The following is a 16,501-nucleotide window of genomic DNA, read 5'->3' on the forward strand; positions in this document are numbered from 1 at the left end:
GGTCCCATGTCTCTGGTACTGCAAGTCAATCTGTTGTGATGAGACCTATCAAACTTAGTTTATGGCACCAATAAACACCTGATGTTTCCATATGTACTAGTGAGACAGACATTGTGAAATAAAGGGCCATATTCTAGAGGCACGGGTGCACAATGTCTGCACTGATTTCAAGTCAGCTATTGCAGACATCTAGCAACTCTGAAGCAGAACTCTCCCAAAACTTATACATCCAAGTGTCTGAGGTCCTCAGAACATGAAATATGAATTATAGGATGGCTGAGAAGAACAATAAAGGAAATAATAATAACAATAACAAAAAATAGCAATAAAAAATAAGATATACCTTTGACAAATACAACTGTTGTGGTCTTGAAAGCCATCTGTTTGTATCTGTCCCTGTTTGCTTTGCTCTCCACTAACATGCGCGGTTTCTCACACTAAGGTAAGCTGAAAATGGGGCCTGGCATTAAGTGTCAGCTCAGTTAGACAGAGATTGCTCTCTGAGGTTCAATGCCATTCACAACTGCAGTTAAGAAGCACTGCTTTGCTACCTGCAGATCCTTCTGTCTGTGTGTTGCAAGCCCAGACCACTGCACGTAAAGGCCAGACAAAGCAGAAATCAGCATCCAGGGCCAAGGATGCTCTGCGCCCTGTTGCAGCGCCGATCTGCTCGCTTCATTGTCCTGTTGAGTGCCTGGACACGTGGACAGGCTGGAGCCTGTGCTGCTCCCATTAGCTCCTCCCAAAGGAAACGCTGCTGAGCTCCGTAGATGTGGTCAGAGCCACACTGCTGGTGGTGCCTGGTGTGAGTAAGGGCTGTGAGCTGAGCCTCCCTGCTGCCCAGACCTCGTGTGCCTCAGGGCTAGGGGCTGCAAGGGTCCCGCGGGGCAGAGCAGCCATAGGCAGGGCACGAGGCTCTGGTCTTCATCCCTAGGGGTGGGAATCTTGCCCTGCCCTGTGCAGTGCTGTTGGCTTCTGCCTGAAGTTCCCCAGACCCTGTTCTCTTTTGTGAACAACAAAACAATATTATGCATCAAAAACACTGTCGATTTTGCAAGGTTTTAGGAAAAACTGGGTGGAGAGGGAAGAGCACTTGCAGCACGTGGGTGCTTTCATAGCAGCAGCCTGGAAAAGATCTTCTCTACTTCAGTGATAGATATCTATCTGTGTGCTGCCAGAAAAGGGAGAGCTCTGGAAGGCACATCAAGCTTCCAGAGAGGCAGGGATCTGATGGAAGCCAAATAAACCAGTGTGCAGGGCAGAGGGCACAGTAGAGCTGGGGAGCCGAAGCACGCTGCCCATGAAGGGCCCTCCAGTGGCCAGAGCATCTTTAGATGCAGATGGTCGGGAGTGCAGCCTGCTGCCCAGCACAAAATCCTGAGTGACCACGGCTGCTTGCCAGTCTGGTTTCAGGCCACAGGGACTGGCCTGAGCCCTCCACAAAGGCATGGAGATGCCAACAGCCAAGTACCCCCACCCTACCTACCAGCTATGCAGTCATCTGCCCACGTCTCTGTCACCACACTCACAGTTAAACCAAATCCTAGATAGCTACAGACTGGGATCAAAAGTAGATAGAAGGACAGCACGGCAGGTCTTCTCTCTAAGTGAGCCCTATGCCAGTATCAGAAGGTACATCATTCCATCCAAGTCAACATTTAAGTTTAGGGAATCTAAAACTAGCCATGAGGACACCTTTGCTATATAGCATTTTTCCTTTAAAAATACTGCCATATAGGAACGTATAACCAGAATCTTGTCTGACTGGCCTGAAAACCCCGTAGTCCCATTCATGGTGTGCAGAGGCCAGCTTTACCACACTCATGGTAAAGTTATTTCCACCTCTTTGATAGAATGGGATTAATTTTGGCCATGCAAGGCTTGTGCCAATCCTGGCCTTTTTCAAGTGCTCAGAAGTACAAGATAAAAAGTCACCAGAAATGGTGTTATGAAGCTCTAAATGGATGTGCAAGGCAGGGAGCTGCTGGTGAAAGAAGGGCTTTTTGCAGACCCGGAGTGAGTGGCACACAGCCTCCCTGCTCCACATAAGAAGGTTACAGCACTCGGGTGACCAGAGCAAACCTTAATGAGACGCACCAATACTGCACTGCCTGAAATCTCAATCTGGGCAGAATAATGCTCTATTTGTCATTGCTGGCTGTGGTTAACCCTGTGTTAACATAGATAATATAAAGTCAAGGAAAGGAAAAATAAAAAGAATTCTGCACTAATTTCTAGTGAGGACAAACAGCGGGATTTGGAGGGGGATTTCTGAGAAGGGCATTCTGATCTGACTGTGTGCGGGGTAGGGGAATATGTTCTGGGGAAGATCAAGCTGATAAGGGGAGAAAGTTAAACATATATGGGTAAAGAAGTGCCTCTTTGTACAGAAGAAATTATGGAGATGAGAAAGAAAGGCAGGTACTTTTCAGATACTGAATAAGCCTTTCAGCTTCCTCTTGCTTCCAGCTCTAAAGACATTAGCAGAGTAATACAAAGCCCCCAGAACACCTCATGTGAAAAGCTCCCGGCAAGCAAACTCCCCATCTCACCTTCTGACATTTCTGAGGAACTTATCAGGGTCTGGGAGGGTTTCTTCCCCAGGACTCAGATTCACAAGGCTTCAGACTCGGAATTGAGCTCTAGGACACAGATGTACCTTAGCCTGCCACATGCTGATCCCAGCATCAAGTTAATGTCCCAGCTGGAATCCCAAACCACCAGCGCAACTGCAAGCCATGCTGTGGGCTGTGCCCATCCTCTGCTGCCTCCCCCAGCCCCATTCTTCACAACTCCATGCCCCCACGCTTCTTCCCAAACCTCTGTGTGCCTCCGCTGGGGGAGAGGCAGCACGAAGGCTGTGCAGGGAGCTCCCACACCTCAGGCACCGGGGCAGATATACATGGAGAGAGGCACGAGCAGAAGAACCCCCTAGCAAAGAATTGCTGAGCAATTTGTCCTTCAGCAGGGAGTGTCTGAGCTGCCAGTGCTGCATAAACAGCCTGCTCGCAGCTTTCCACACACCAAAATTACTTGGCAGAAGCATCAGTCATCCAATAACGGTGGTGGTTTGCTTTCCCATGGAATGGATTCATACATCCATTTAAGAAATCCTATTTTGTTCCGTGTTGCTCTAGCAGCAAATGACAAGTGGGACAGCTGCATTTCACACGTTCTGCAAACAAACCGAGGTTTCCTCTTGTCGTGCCGTTCTGTGGGTCCATCGGGGCTGTGCCCAGCAGTGAGCTGGGGGCCGTGCACCCCAGGGAGCACAGCAGGACCTGCCCACATTGCTGTGCCAACTGTGCGGTTTTTTAAAGGACCAAAGGCTGGATTTTCACAAGGGACTCCTGGTCATTGTAGTGGCCTTACACAGCAGCTGCCACGTGCTGCTTTTGTTTACCAGCGGAACATGGGTGCTCTTCAATGAAAGCGGCGACCGGCAGAAGAAAAAGTGACGTTTCTGCAGCGGCACCGCGGCGGTGTGAGCTCGGCATTGCCCACGTGCACTCAGCCTTGCAGGATATGACGTGAACTCCTGCGGGTCTCAGTGCCCCGCACGCTAAATCCTGCCAGACAGCCCCGTGTGCCCCTTCTCTGCTCGGGGACCAAAGCATTCCGTTATTCAAAAGCATCCCCACATTCTAGTGCCGTTCCGCACGACTCCATCCCGTTACACCTTTCCCTCAGCAGCGCAGGCCTCGCTCCCGCCGTGCGGCAGGAGCCGAGTATCGCTGCTGCCACAGCCGCAGCGCCGGGGGCTGCCCCGGACCCGGCCGACTTTGAACGCAGGCTCCCAGAGCAGGTGGCACGGGAAGACACGCAGGCGGGTTCGAACGTCTGCAGAGACTCCTGCAGCACACGGCGCAGGCCGTGCCGGGCTCGGGCGCCCTCAGAGCGGCTTCTTCACTCGGCGGCGTTCGGCGCCAGCCCGGGGACCGCCCGCGGCCGGGGCCTCCCGGCAAAGATGGCGGCCGCTCCCCAGAGCGCCCCGCAGGCAGCGCCGGCCGCTCCCCCGGGCCCGGCCGGACCCGGTTCCGACAGCGCCGCGGGAGGGACGGCGCCGCGGCCCCGCGGACGCCTCGCGGAAGGCGGCTCCCAGTGCGCGGGCCGGGACCGGGGCCGCGCGATGCCGCCGGCAGCGCCCGCTCGGCGCGGGGCGGCGATGAAGGAGAGCGAAGACCGCGGGGCGGCGACGGCGGAGCGCGGAGCAGCTCCGTCCCGCACGGCGGAACCCCCCGTCCCGGCGGATCCCCCCTCCCGGCGCAGCGCGCTCGGACGCAGGCGCGGGCGGCGCGGGGCGGGAGGTCACGTGGCGCGCGGCGGAGCGGCGGGAGGCGGAGCGGCGGCCTGCGGAGGGTGTCCGGGCGCCCCAGGGCCCACCGCGACCTCCCGCCCCCGCTGTCACGGGGCGCGGGCTCCGCTCGCCCCTGGTCGCACGGGCGCTCCTCGCCCTCCCCCGCGCGGTCGCGGAGCGGGTCACGGCGGCGGCGGAGCGGCGACACCGGCACCAGGTGAGGGCGGGGCGGCCCGCGGCCTCTCGGCGGCACGGGCGGGACGGGGGTGGCGGGGCGGAAGCGGCGGCCCGGAGCGGAGCGGGCCGGGACGAGCCGGCCCGACGCGGCGCGGAGTCGCCCGAGCGCTCACCGTGCTCGGGGCCGCCGCCGGGGGGGGGGGGTTGCCGGGCCGCGCTCGGCCGCAGCGTTCGAGGGGTGCCCTCGGACGGGAGCCCCGGGCCGGGCCGCGTCGTTGGGCCCCTCTCGGGCCGCGGCCCGAGCCCCGGGGCTCCGCCCGCAGCTGCGGCCGCACCGCGGCCTGCGGAGCTCTCGGGCCGGGCCCAGCCGGCGGTGCGCAGCCCCGGGAGGAGGAAAGCGGCTCTCGCTAAAGCCGCCTGAAGCCGCTGTCGGCTCGGGCGCTGTTTCTGGGGTCGGTTCTTCGGCGGGTGTCACGAAGATGTCAGTGACGGTGCGCTGACGTTTCTTTGAGCCCCAGCTTTTGTTTGAATTTCTCTGTAACTCTCCAGCGTAGCGATCTTCTGGTCCTGTAGTCTCGGTGTGTCCCGGCCTTTCTCCAAGTTCGGTTTCTTTCAGAAAGCCCGACCTCCCTTTCTTTCCCCTGGCTGGTGCGGGAGGAGCGGTGCTGAGCTGTGTGCCCCGGGTCGGGGGCTGCTCGGCCCGCTCTGTGGGTCTCGCTGCTTACATCAGGCAGTGTGCAGTAATGTTATGCTGTTCTAGTAAAGAAATAGCTGCTTCTTTTGAAATGTGTGGAAGAACATGAGAAAGCCAGGCCTCTACCTGCGTTTGTAAACTGAGTATTAATGCTTTCACTTTTCAGCTGCTTAAACGCTTGAAACATGGGGCGATAGCGTTCCGATGAACATTTGTACTATCGCTCAGTTCTTAGCTGTGGTACTGCCAAAGATCGCGTACCTTTGTAGCAGATGTTAAACGTCTTAAACTCATAACTAGGTCATTGAATGGGTTTCCAGCATGTTTTTAGTTTTGAATACTGTACTGATTGCTTTTGGAAGAAAACTGGAGTTGCAGCTACACAGATACAGTGTGTTTAAGAGTTTTGCAAAGGCAGAAGGTTTGCTGCCAAGGACATTGAGGAGCGAAGGTGGCTGTAACAGTTGGATTGCAGTGGAAATAGAGCTGTTACAGGTCATTGGTGCCCCTCTGAAGGGCAGGGAACTTGGTGTTGGTGTCTCTTTCAAAACCATGTGGCCTCTATTGAGAAATACAAATGCGACGATGTACAGGGAGCTCCCACTGGATGAACAGCAGGGCTTAAAGCTGAGAGTCTGCATAGCAGAAATTGTGTTCAGACAAACTTGTTCCTTAACTCTGGCCAGAGCAGAAGCTATGGGAAAGAATGCTTAGAATTGGGAAAGCAAAGGGGCAGAAATTGAAAGATAAATAATGCTAGACATATACAGACCTGAGGCAGGGGAGGTCCATCCCCGTATTCCAGGTGAGAGGTTTTCCATCTGGCTGACAGGTGGAACTTCTGTCATGTTTGCTTTATGGAGGCAGTGGTTGCTGTGTGTTCTGTCCGCCTCTTGCTCTGCCCTGTTTGCAAACTTTTGGTGGCCTCGGAGTGAATCAGTTGTTTTGCAGCAGCAGCTGCCCCACACAGGTGACATTTCAGCCCCCACAGCCTGTGTATGGCTTAGATTGTGCATCTTGGTAGCTGAAGGCTTCCCTCGGGATGATGTGTGACACTGAATTATTTGTGGCCTAATCAGAAGGAAAGGAGTGGGGGAAGGCTGGGCTTTGGATTGCACAGAGAGGAGCTAGAGGAAACTTTGCAGAGGTCTGAAAGCATAGGTAAAAACCATCTGCCAGCAGGGCTTGTTGCCCTTGCAATGTGTCCTGTGTCGTTAGTTGGTGCTGCTGACAAGCCTCCTGCGTTTGGAACAGCACTTCCAAGTCTGGTGGTAATGTCCTTAAAGTAGGAACAAGAGATGAATTCTGGTGTCTATGTATGGGGACCTTGATGTCGTGTCAGAGTAAATATCTCTTCATGTATTTAGGGAAGTGAAGGAGGAGCAGTGTGCGGCAGAGCTCACCTGAGGAAGGGAGGTGCTCAGTGTGACAGCCATCGTTCTGGGACTGAGGGGGCTGCTCCCTTCTGCAGCTTCAGGGAGCAGAGGGCTTTGGGTCAGATTTGTACAGCAATTAAAAAGTACAGTAGAAGAGCTGTGCCTTGTCTAAATTGATTTGTCCTTATATAAACTGATACTGGAACAGAAGATGTATGCCTCCGGTGGCGCAGTGGTTAAAGACGCCACTTTGCAACACCAGAGGCCCTGGGTTCGAATCCCCTGTGTTGCAAGTGGTAGAAGTGCCGCTCTGCTACACAGAGGCTCGAATCCCGGGGGGTTGGACTCGATGATCTCTAAGGTCCCTTCCAAACCCGCACGAAACTATGAAACTATGAAACTATGAAGATGTGAGCTGTGTATGTGAGAGTCTGAATTTTAAGTCTGCATTTTGTGAAAAGGAATGATTCAGTTACTCTCACCAAAAGATACATGCTGCTAAGTTCTCCAAGTCCTGTGTGCGTCCTTTTAGTTTTGTAGTTTTTACTCTTTTAATAGTTAAATATACGTGACCTTCCGAGACATGGGAACTGGTATGGGGCTCCATCTCTGGGCAGTTTCTTACAGAGCCTGCATCACATGTAAACCCGTGTCCTGCACTCCTGCAAGGCACACCCATAAACCTCCTTCCTTACTGTAAGGTACAAGGAAAGCATGGAGAATTATTCTTGCTGGTGAAGAATAGCACTGGACAAGAAATAGCTGTGCAGCATAGGAAGGTGTTCCTTCTGAGGTTTTCTTCAGGCCCTCTGTCCATCCCACACTAATACACTGCTAATTCTTTTGCATCTGTTTTACCATAGAGACCACAGTGTGGCTCTTCATGTGACAATACTTCCAGGATTTCGTTTTGCCAAAAGCTTTAGAGAGTGCAGAATGTACTGCAAGCTTTTATATATCAGGAGAGTCTCAGAACAACCTCGATTTCATCAAAAGCTATCCCTGCTTAATGTGGCATTCATGATTTTGGTCATTTTCTTTCTCTTCAGATCAAGCGTTCTCCTTCCTGAGCACCTGAGTTACTTTTAAGCCATTTACATTATGTTTAATTTTTTTCTTCATACTTCACAGTGTCTCGGGATTTTATAAATCTTAGTGAAATGTAATGGGCTTCCACTGCACAGAGAAGAGCCTGGTGAAGAGTACTGCACTATATAAGAGGTGGAGGTTCCAGTCAGAGTTCAGTTCAGGACTGACAGTCACAGGAATACTTGATTGTTGTACCAGCATTTATGAACATCAGCGAGGGTTTTGGGGATAAAAGCCACATGTGGGGCTTGTTGGCCCAGACTGCTTTGGCTGGTGGGGATTGGTTCCACCTGAGATAAGAAGCCCGTCACCACCACACATTGACTGGGTTGCTACTTAACAAGGGGGTTTCTCACAGCCTTCAGGAGATGAGATCAAATGGTTTCTTGTCAAGATGCATCTAAGGTTAAATAGCTTCTCATTTTACTTACTTGCCAATTGCATTGATGGGCCTTAATGAACAGTTACCAACTGCACAGTGCTGTCATGGTGTTTATCTATTACAGGCTGCGGTACATTACTTCTAGATAGCAATATCCTTAATGTCTGATGTTAGTTACACCGTGCAGTCTGCAGCTTCTACAAGGAGTGCCTGTGCTGCGTGGGCTCACGCAGGGCTGGGAACCTCCTGGGGTCCTGTTCAGCTCTTACACATGGGGATCTCTCCACGTGGTTACTTGGCTTGCTCTGGAGTTAGCACTGGGTTTTCTTTTTAGAGCAGCCTTGGTGATGGAGGCTGTTGGCTTCTGCTGAATTAAGAATGGCTGAGTTGCCCAGATGGAGAAGTGTCCACAGCAGAATGGCTGTAGCTGTGGAGTTTAAGCACAGCTCACGAACTTCAGCTTCATAAAGCCTTAAAAATGCAAACATTCCACTAAGCAACGTGCATCAAAATGCACGTGCACATTTGTTGCAGCCATCCATGGTTTTCCATCTTTCAGAAAAACACAGGTTTTACTTGTTTTGTGCCTGAAGGCTGTGGAAGTGTAGTGGAAAAATACGGGAATAGAGGAAAGCCGTGCATCAGGATGAATGGAGCCTGCCTTCTTGTGGGCTTTGCTTCATTGACATTTGAGCAAGCATCAGATCAAATTGGTCCTTTTTATGTTGACTGAACTCTTTACGGGGTTGTCTGGATGGATTCTTTGCTGTCTGTGAAGGTACCTGTTCAGTGCCTGGACACTCCCAAGGTCTCTGTCAGATCACTTACTGTAAGGAAAGCTGGAGGAAATGCTCTAATGCTAATGAGTGACTTTCTGTAACCAAACTTGATATTGCTGAGTGCTCAGGGGAACAGAGGCAGCAGCATCCAACATCCTCCTCCCAAGCACCTTGTTCTGCTCTGCAGCCACTGGGGCAGCCCGGCCGCTGTCTGTGGTCCATCTGCTTTGTGGCACACAGCACACAGCCCCATGGCTGCACTGCAGGGAGTGTCCTGCTGTGAAAAGGGAGAGAAGTTGGCACACATTTGCTTTATCTGCATTGTGAGTTTTGGCCTGTGTTCAGGGAATGGTATTGAAATTTCTCATTTCAGATTTTGGTTGGTTTGTCAGCTTGATATTGTGGCATTTATATGAGTGTAATCACCAGTGTAGCTGGAACCAGCGGCGTTATCCTCATGTTTTAGCCACTGAGATTCATTGCTTGGCCCTGCGCTGCTTCTTGAGTTAGGATGTGAAGAGACACAATAAGTTACCAGAGGTCCAGGAGCGGTCGGTAGCAATGAAAGGTGCTGCAAAGCATGTGTGATGTGATGTAACGTAGGTAGTGCATCCCTCCCCTGGGGCTGCTGGGCTATCAGAAACACCAAGCACAATGCTGGGGGATTTTAAAGGGATTTTACTCTTTTCTGGGTAGAAAATACCCAATTTCAGCTTTGTTTTTCTGAGTTTTGCTCCCTCACCTGCTGCCACACGGATGGGCAGGTGGTGTGTAAGAAGGATGCGTGCTCAAAGAACGTCACTGCAACACTGCTATGAAACCCCTCTTTTGGTTTTGCTCTGTTGGCCATCTGTGGCAGAAACATCCCGCTGAGGTGCTTGTGTGGGCCCATGGTGTGCATTGGTGGGGGGTCAGCTTGAGCTGGAGGCGTCTGCCTGGGCTGAGGCGGCTCACAGCTGTAGCAGTGCATTGTTGTTGTGCTTGTTTTGTATTTCCTTTTCTATTTCTCTCATAACAAATTACCTCCAGAAGGGTTTATCTTGAATTGGAAGAGGACATGTGGGGCATTGGTATGGATAAAACTTGCTCTGATTTGTCAGCCAAAAGGAGCGTGCAGTGAATGGTTTTTTACCTGTGACTCAAGGTCAGTTTTTCTAAATCCTCGCTCTGAGTATTTGCTGTTAATGTTGGGGTGGAGTCAAAAGCCCTATTTGCAGATAGACAAGGGCAGGATTTGCTGTAAAGCTGTGTTTGAAAACCGAGGTGTTCATTGTGTATTTTTGTAACTTTGTAGCCTTGTCTATGGAACACAGAGACTTTCTTCCAGGATGCCACTTTTGGGAGTTACTGTTTCACACCATTTCCCAGCCTGGAATTCAATGAAGACAAAGAAGAACTGAAGCTGTTGGAAGGTAACAGAAGGATATATTGCATTTGAATCAGAATGCCTGGAAACAAGTATGTAATTTTGGTGTTTGCACCATAGACCCCTTGTGTACGAACCATGGAATGAATTGTAGAATCACAGAATGGCTTGGAAGGCACGTCAAGAATCGGGGAAGCGTCAAGGATGCTGGATGTGTTGGTTGTTGGTTGGTTGTTTTTTTTTCCAATTTCCTTTTATTCCCATTAAGCAACATTCTTCAATGAAGGCAGAAGTAGGGAGGGTTGTGTGTCCTTTGGAAATTATGTTGCTACTTGCTGCTGTCGAAGCCTTTTTCTTCTCACTGTCAGTTCCGGATTCCCTGAAGGACTCGATTGTAGTCTCATTTCAGGACTGATTTTTTTTATTTTTTTTTTTCCTTCTTGTTCCTGGTTTCAGCAGCTTTAAATAATTGCTGCTGTGTGGATGAGGGCTGTGCTCTGTGCCAGCTTCTGGCATCTGCTCGTGAAGGACACCAGCCCATCCGTCCTTCTGGTTCTTCCATGCTTGTGAAGGAACTGCTCTTGCCCTTTCCACTTACTGGACAAAGCCTTGCTGTGCTTTACCTGACTTGCACAGTGAAAGTGGGATAGGAAGAAAGAGACATAAAGGCTTCAAGCTCTGCTTAACAGGAGGGTATAACCATAAGTTTGAATCATTTGAGCTTGTCTCAGTACATGACTATCGAGGCACAGCTCATTTTGTCCTGCTTCCACCTGGCAGGGCTGGTGCCAACATTTCCCAGCACTCAGCTGCCCCTGCTAGCAGCTGCAGGCTGGCTCTGATCTGCTCTGATCCCCTCTTCTGGGATCCCACTAGGATTGCTAAGCACTGTCCCATCATGTGGCACTGGATCTGTGCTGTGGGCTCCTGCTGTAGGCCCAGGCTGCCTGCTGTGGCAGCCACAGCTCAGGCTGTTCTGCAGTTCTGCACATTGATTCCAGTGTGACTCTTGCTCATGAGGGCTGCAGTACTGGCCTGCTGGCAGCTACATGAAGTTACCAGCATCGCTGCAGGACCGGGGCTTTACTGTGTGTGCTTAGACCCGAAGGGTTTTGGTTTTATTCTTTTTTTGGGGGGGGAGGAGAAGGAGAATAGGGGCTGGAAAGGCTAAGGGAGGAGTGTTGAATGAAGATCCTTGTTAATTGTGCTTGTGGGCTGGCTTCTGATTTATGGCAGTCAACCTTATAACCAGGGGATTACAGAATTTGTTAGCAAGAGGGATGCAGCTGGGATTCATTTGGTTTGGGGATGGAAGACAGGCCGCGTTCTGCCCAAAGAGGAACATTTCACAAATCATCACTTCCTCCTGTCGTGGTTGGTATAAATCCTACATGAGCACAGGAGCAGGCCATACTGCATGTTTGAGAGGAGACTCTAAAGCTGCCACAGGTACTTTGGGCACTAACATTCAAAATAAAAACACAATGTTATTTATTTACAGAGGAAAGGTCGTTTCCTTCGTCTTTGGGGCTGTAGGAAATATTCATGCTTCTCAGCGAATGTAGAACATCCCCCTCTGAGTATTTGTACGTATTTTGAACATTTAAAACCTTGTGTATTGATCCAATATTTCTGTTCCTGATAATGTTATACCTGTTTTATAGGTATTTGTTTTGTTATTTTCAGAAGATGAAGCTTGGTTTTCACAGGGCGCTCATTCAGTCCCCGGTGTGGTTGTCCCTAAGGCTATTGCTGATGTTGGGCTCCAAGCTCCTTCCTTCCAGAAGTCAGAGTATGTGTAATGAATTATGTATGTAGCATGACCTGTGGTTAGGGGAAGCAGCCCAGCCCTGCCAAGGACACTCACCATTCTTTTGCATGTGAAAATCAATTAAACCAACTTTTCTGCAGATGGTTATCAGTTGTATCCTTGTTACCTGGACACGTGATGTGGAGCTGGAGTTTGACTCAGTGCAGCTGCTGAGTGCTCAGAGCTGTGATTTCACTGCAGAGCTGAGGATGAAAGAGTCTAGAGAACAAAAAGAGAATGTAATCGTATGACAGCACTGTGGAAATACATGGGAAGTATTTTTACTTTCAGTGCAGACTGCAAAAGAACATGGATTACAAAACCACCTGTGTTTGCAATCCCAAACGTGAGCAGTGTTCCGGAGCAGAGGCCTGATACCACAGCAGGGTGGAGTGTGCTGGGCTAGGTGGCTGTTCCTGTGTACGCCTTTCTAACGTGGTTATTTTCTGTATGAAGAAAGGCTTTTTTTTTTTTTTTTTTTTCCCAGCTGCTATCCGCAGTTCACCTTTAATCTCCAACTTGTGGTTTTAATTTGTGTTGGGAACTTGAACCTCTGCCAAGAAGCTGGTCTGCATCCCATTGGAGCATCCTGAACTGAGTGCTTCTGTTGGGCCATGCTGAATGCCAACAGCTTGGGACTTACGAGGTCTTGGCAGCATCACCTGTTGGTTTGATTTGTTAATCACGGTGGTGGGCAGGAACCGGTCCCTTTCTGTATTGACTCTTGATGTGGATGCTTGGAATTGCATAAGAAATATTTGCTGAGTGTTGGGTGTGAGACCACTGTGTGGGTCTGGCTGACTTGTGGGGTCCTGCTGCCCTGTCATGGCTGCAGGCAAAGTGGAGGAGTGTGAATCTCAATAAATGCTGCTCTTCTGTCTTGGATTGCACCTCTGCATGGGTAACATCCTAATGTAATTGCAGCTTATTGTGTTTTCTTGGAGCGAGAAGTATCAGACATGACTTGATTTATTTAATTCCACTAGAAGATGGGGAAATTGTTGGCTAGCATTGAGGCAGTGTGTTTCAAGTTGTAATGTGCGTAAGCAGCTGAGAGCACCTAAACTTTCACAAAACAAGCATTGTGTGCTTAGGAGCTCTCTGGATGAGTAAAATTCTCATTAAGTGCTGGATATCTTCTGGTGCTGTGGCTTTCCTACTGCTTTGTTGTATGAAGCATCTGCAATCCCTACAATTATGTTTGGTGGTTCCCCCCCCAGCCTCCCTGCAATTAAAGTGCTGCTGAGTGCCTCTCAGTTTCCTGGCAGCCAAGCGTTGCAGGGTTGTTGTAGATTCCTGTTTGTCCTCTGTATGATGTGGAGATGAGAGTAATTGATTTTATTTACCCTTCCCTTTTTCTCTATCATTTAGGTCAGCTGGAATACTGCTCCACTCACATGTGGAAGGATTCTGTCAAGAAACCACCAACTTCTGTTTGTTCTGGTGGACAAACAGCTCGGCTGCTGCGATGGCCGCACTGCTCGGAGTCGCGCTGTTTGTCTCGCAGGCCCTAGCACAGGGTCACCCGGTAGGTTTCTTCTCAGTGTTCTTTGCACGTTGTTGAGTGCAGTTGGTTGTGTCTTTACACACTGTAATTTATTTTTTTCCTCCAAAGTATCTTCTGAACGTCTGACTGGCTCTCTTTGTTGGACACAATGGTTTTGGACGACCTACCAAACGTGGGAGATACATGTGCGTCCTTGTACTCCTCGGCTATGGAAGACTTAGAGGTGGATTTGGATTCAGGACTGGAGGAAGACGAACTGAAACAGGAGGTTGCTCCTGAAGATTCCACAATCTTTGTAGCTTTTAAAGGAGATATAGGGGATAGAGACTTTGAACAGAAACTGAGTGTTATATTGGAGAATGTACCTGGCCTTCTACACATGGGTAATTTACTTCCTTGTTTTTCAGCTGTCCTTAAAATAATTAATGACATAATCAGAATGCTTGTAAAAAGAAATATATTGCCATTTTCTAGTTAACTGGATGGTTGACTGGCTTGTTCTTAGTGCATCTGGGTCCTGTTCTTCTCGGGGGCACTAAGTACAAGTTTCTGCAGTTACTTCTTTGTTTAAAACTGATCTAATTAGTGCATTCACATTCATTCCAGTTTTGTTCCAGTGTTTTACTTGTTTTTTTTTTTTCTTCTCTTCCATTTCTCTCAATTACATATTGTTCTTCTGTATGAAAGTGAAACCAAACTTGTCCAAACAGGATGTTCTTTTTAATATCAAAACCATCCGATTTAAACCACTGCAGTTGAGAGTAGATTCACTCCAAAATAACTGGGCCTGTTCAAGTCATTATTGCCACTTAGCTGCTGCACTGACCTCATCTACCAGATTTTTTCTGAAGAGGGGAGAATGGAGCATTCTCACATGACCCTGTGTACCCACTCTGTGGACAGGCTTCCCTAGTTCACTAGTAACACAGGCCATTGGAACAGCAATGTCTTTAATCAGCATATCTAGATTTGGAAAAAAAACATCTGTCCACTGTCTCAGCATCTTTGCAAAGGGACTTGTGATGATTAACTATAGCTGTTTCGTTATGTAGTCTCTCTCACTCAAAAACAATCTTTCTGGATGGGTGCAGTGTTGGGGTGGTTTGGGGCAGTGCATCAGTGATTTGCTTCCTCCCCACTGGTCAGCCCAGGAATGCCCTTCTACTGATCATTGGAGGAGGTTGATGTATGTTACTGAACAGTCAAGGTGTCTGCTTGCTATTAGTATAGTCTGCTACAGAAACAGGTAAACCAAGGAGGGTTGCCTTAAACGCAGCAGCAGGTGCATACACAAGCAGCACCACGAAGTACAGGACCACAGCAGCACTGCTCTGCTTTGGCTTATTATGATATAATGCAGCCTAAAAGCCACATCATTGCCAATATGAGCTCTCTTTCCTCCTTCCTGCTGTATATGAACCAAACTTTTCCTGAGAACTGGCGGTCACTGTCCTATCATGCTGCTTTTTTTGCATGTTCTTTTGAAGTCACAATACAAAGAAGAACCCGCTGTCCTTTTAAAGGCAGTCAGTCTGTGTTTAAAGAAACTGAATTTTCTGGATTAGATTTTAAAACGTTACTTGTTTCTTCATAGTGCAGAGTACCATTTCTATTCATTTCTATAGAAAACTAATTTCTGGCTTCTGAATAAACAAGTCAAATTTCTGGGTCACTTTGTTCTTGGCTTTCCATTTTCTCCAGTCATAGTCAGTTGGAATTGACGGCTTTAGTTGTTGGGCTCTGAAGGGAAGTTATAGAGCTGTGATAAGGCAAATCTACTGAAGAATTCCCGCTGGTTTGAGTTGTATCCTGTTGGTAGTTAAGGTGACGTGGCTAGCAGTGGTGTAACTGGTGCAGTGCTTTGATGGGAGCAAATTCAACCTGTGTCTGTGTGGAGTTGCCTTTGTTACATACAGGCAACTGTATGCTGCATTCATTATAAATGTTAAGGGCAGGATTAATGAACTTGATTCAAGCTTCAGCTGAGGAAGCAGAAAACAAATTTTTAAAAATCAACGTGTTTGAAATGATTGGAGTGGTGAGTTATTTAAGCTGATTCAGAAGAAAACAGGATATTGAAAATGTCAGGTTAATGAATCATATTGGTTTAGACTTGGCAGGTTCGATGACTGCAAAATGAGAGCTCAGATACCAACATGTAGAAGTACTGAAACTGATAATGTGTTTGTTATATGTGAAGTGTTGGAATGCCGGTCAGATTCAATATAGCACCACACAGACCTGTATCAGAGAGGGTTTTCAACTTCTGTCAACTCTCCTGCTAAAGAGGACAAACTGATGCTGCTGTTATTACAAGCAGCAGGAGGGTTTTGGTGAGGTAGTTGGGACAAGATAGGGATGAGCTACTGGCACTGTTAAGCGATGTGTTCTTAGGGAACACAAAGCAAGCTTCCACAGGTCTGCTGTTCTTCCTTGTCAAAAAGCTTGACATTGGAAGCCTGTAATTCTGTATTAGGAATCTAGCCTTTTCTTACCCCAAACAGCATTTTGTAGGAATGTTTTCATAGAATCATAGAATCACAAGGTTGGGAAGGACCTACAAGATCATCTAGTCCAACCGTCCTCCCTTTACCATACCTACAGAAAACTACTAAACCATATATCCTAGCTCCCTATCCAGACGCTTCTTGAACACTGCCAGGGATGGTGACTCCACCTCCTCCCTGGGCAGCCATTCCAGTGCCTGACCACTCTCTTAGAGAAAAAGTTCCTTCTTATGTCCAGTCATACAACTTCAGATCCATGTTTTTCAACATTGCTGGCTTATCTTTTCGCCTATTCCCACCTGTTAATTTTAAAAGGATTGATTTGTGTAGAAGCACTCGTACATAGAACAGGCTTACAGAAGATCTGCAGCTAAATATTTAGTACAAGTTCAGTATGGTTCCTGCAGCAGTTTGAGCATCCCTGTTCAGAATCACTGAATAATGTGGTAGGAGTGAATGGAATACCAGTAAGGCTTCGTTGGTGCTGGCCTACAAAAAACATCTCACAAGTGTCTAG

General features: G+C 48.9%; 2 protein-coding genes across 9 annotated transcripts in view; both read left to right on the forward strand.

The window, feature by feature from the left end:
• The first annotated feature begins 1,447 nt into the window (after nucleotides 1-1,447).
• On the forward strand, nucleotides 1,448-13,479 carry LOC146757759 (uncharacterized). The gene is made up of 5 exons (XM_085520591.1): nucleotides 1,448-1,632; nucleotides 2,470-2,581; nucleotides 3,793-4,514; nucleotides 10,089-10,206; nucleotides 13,342-13,479. The coding sequence occupies exons 1-4, from the start codon at nucleotides 1,448-1,450 to the stop codon at nucleotides 10,192-10,194; spliced, it is 1,125 nt and encodes a 374-aa protein (XP_085376717.1). The 3' UTR covers nucleotides 10,195-10,206; nucleotides 13,342-13,479.
• NCOA6 (nuclear receptor coactivator 6) overlaps nucleotides 13,358-16,501 on the forward strand; it is a 32,304-nt gene continuing 29,160 nt past the window's right edge. For all 8 annotated transcript variants that reach the window (XR_014935865.1, XR_014935864.1, XR_014935866.1 and 5 more), the window contains exons 1-2: nucleotides 13,358-13,498; nucleotides 13,586-13,860. Coding sequence is in view for 5 of the 8 variants with exons in the window: in XM_015881250.2 (XP_015736736.1) it covers nucleotides 13,626-13,860 (235 nt within the window). In the remaining 3 variants the exon portion in view is untranslated. The remainder of the gene's footprint in view (nucleotides 13,499-13,585; nucleotides 13,861-16,501) is intronic.

The sequence above is a fragment of the Coturnix japonica genome, chromosome 19 (genome assembly GCF_054131305.1).
Source record: "Coturnix japonica strain WE chromosome 19, WE-NBRP24, whole genome shotgun sequence".
NCBI lineage: Eukaryota > Metazoa > Chordata > Aves > Galliformes > Phasianidae > Coturnix > Coturnix japonica.

Excerpts from the sequence above, each read along its gene's own strand:
- LOC146757759 (XM_085520591.1), top strand. The coding sequence starts at position 1,448 with ATGGAGATGCCAACAGCCAAGTACCCCCACCCTACCTACCAGCTATGC. Across the intron at positions 2,582-3,792 it reads TTTCTGAGGAACTTATCAGG|GCTCCCAGAGCAGGTGGCAC; the intron begins GTCTGGGAGGGT and ends CTTTGAACGCAG. Across the intron at positions 4,515-10,088 it reads AGCGGCGACACCGGCACCAG|CCTTGTCTATGGAACACAGA; the intron begins GTGAGGGCGGGG and ends GTAACTTTGTAG.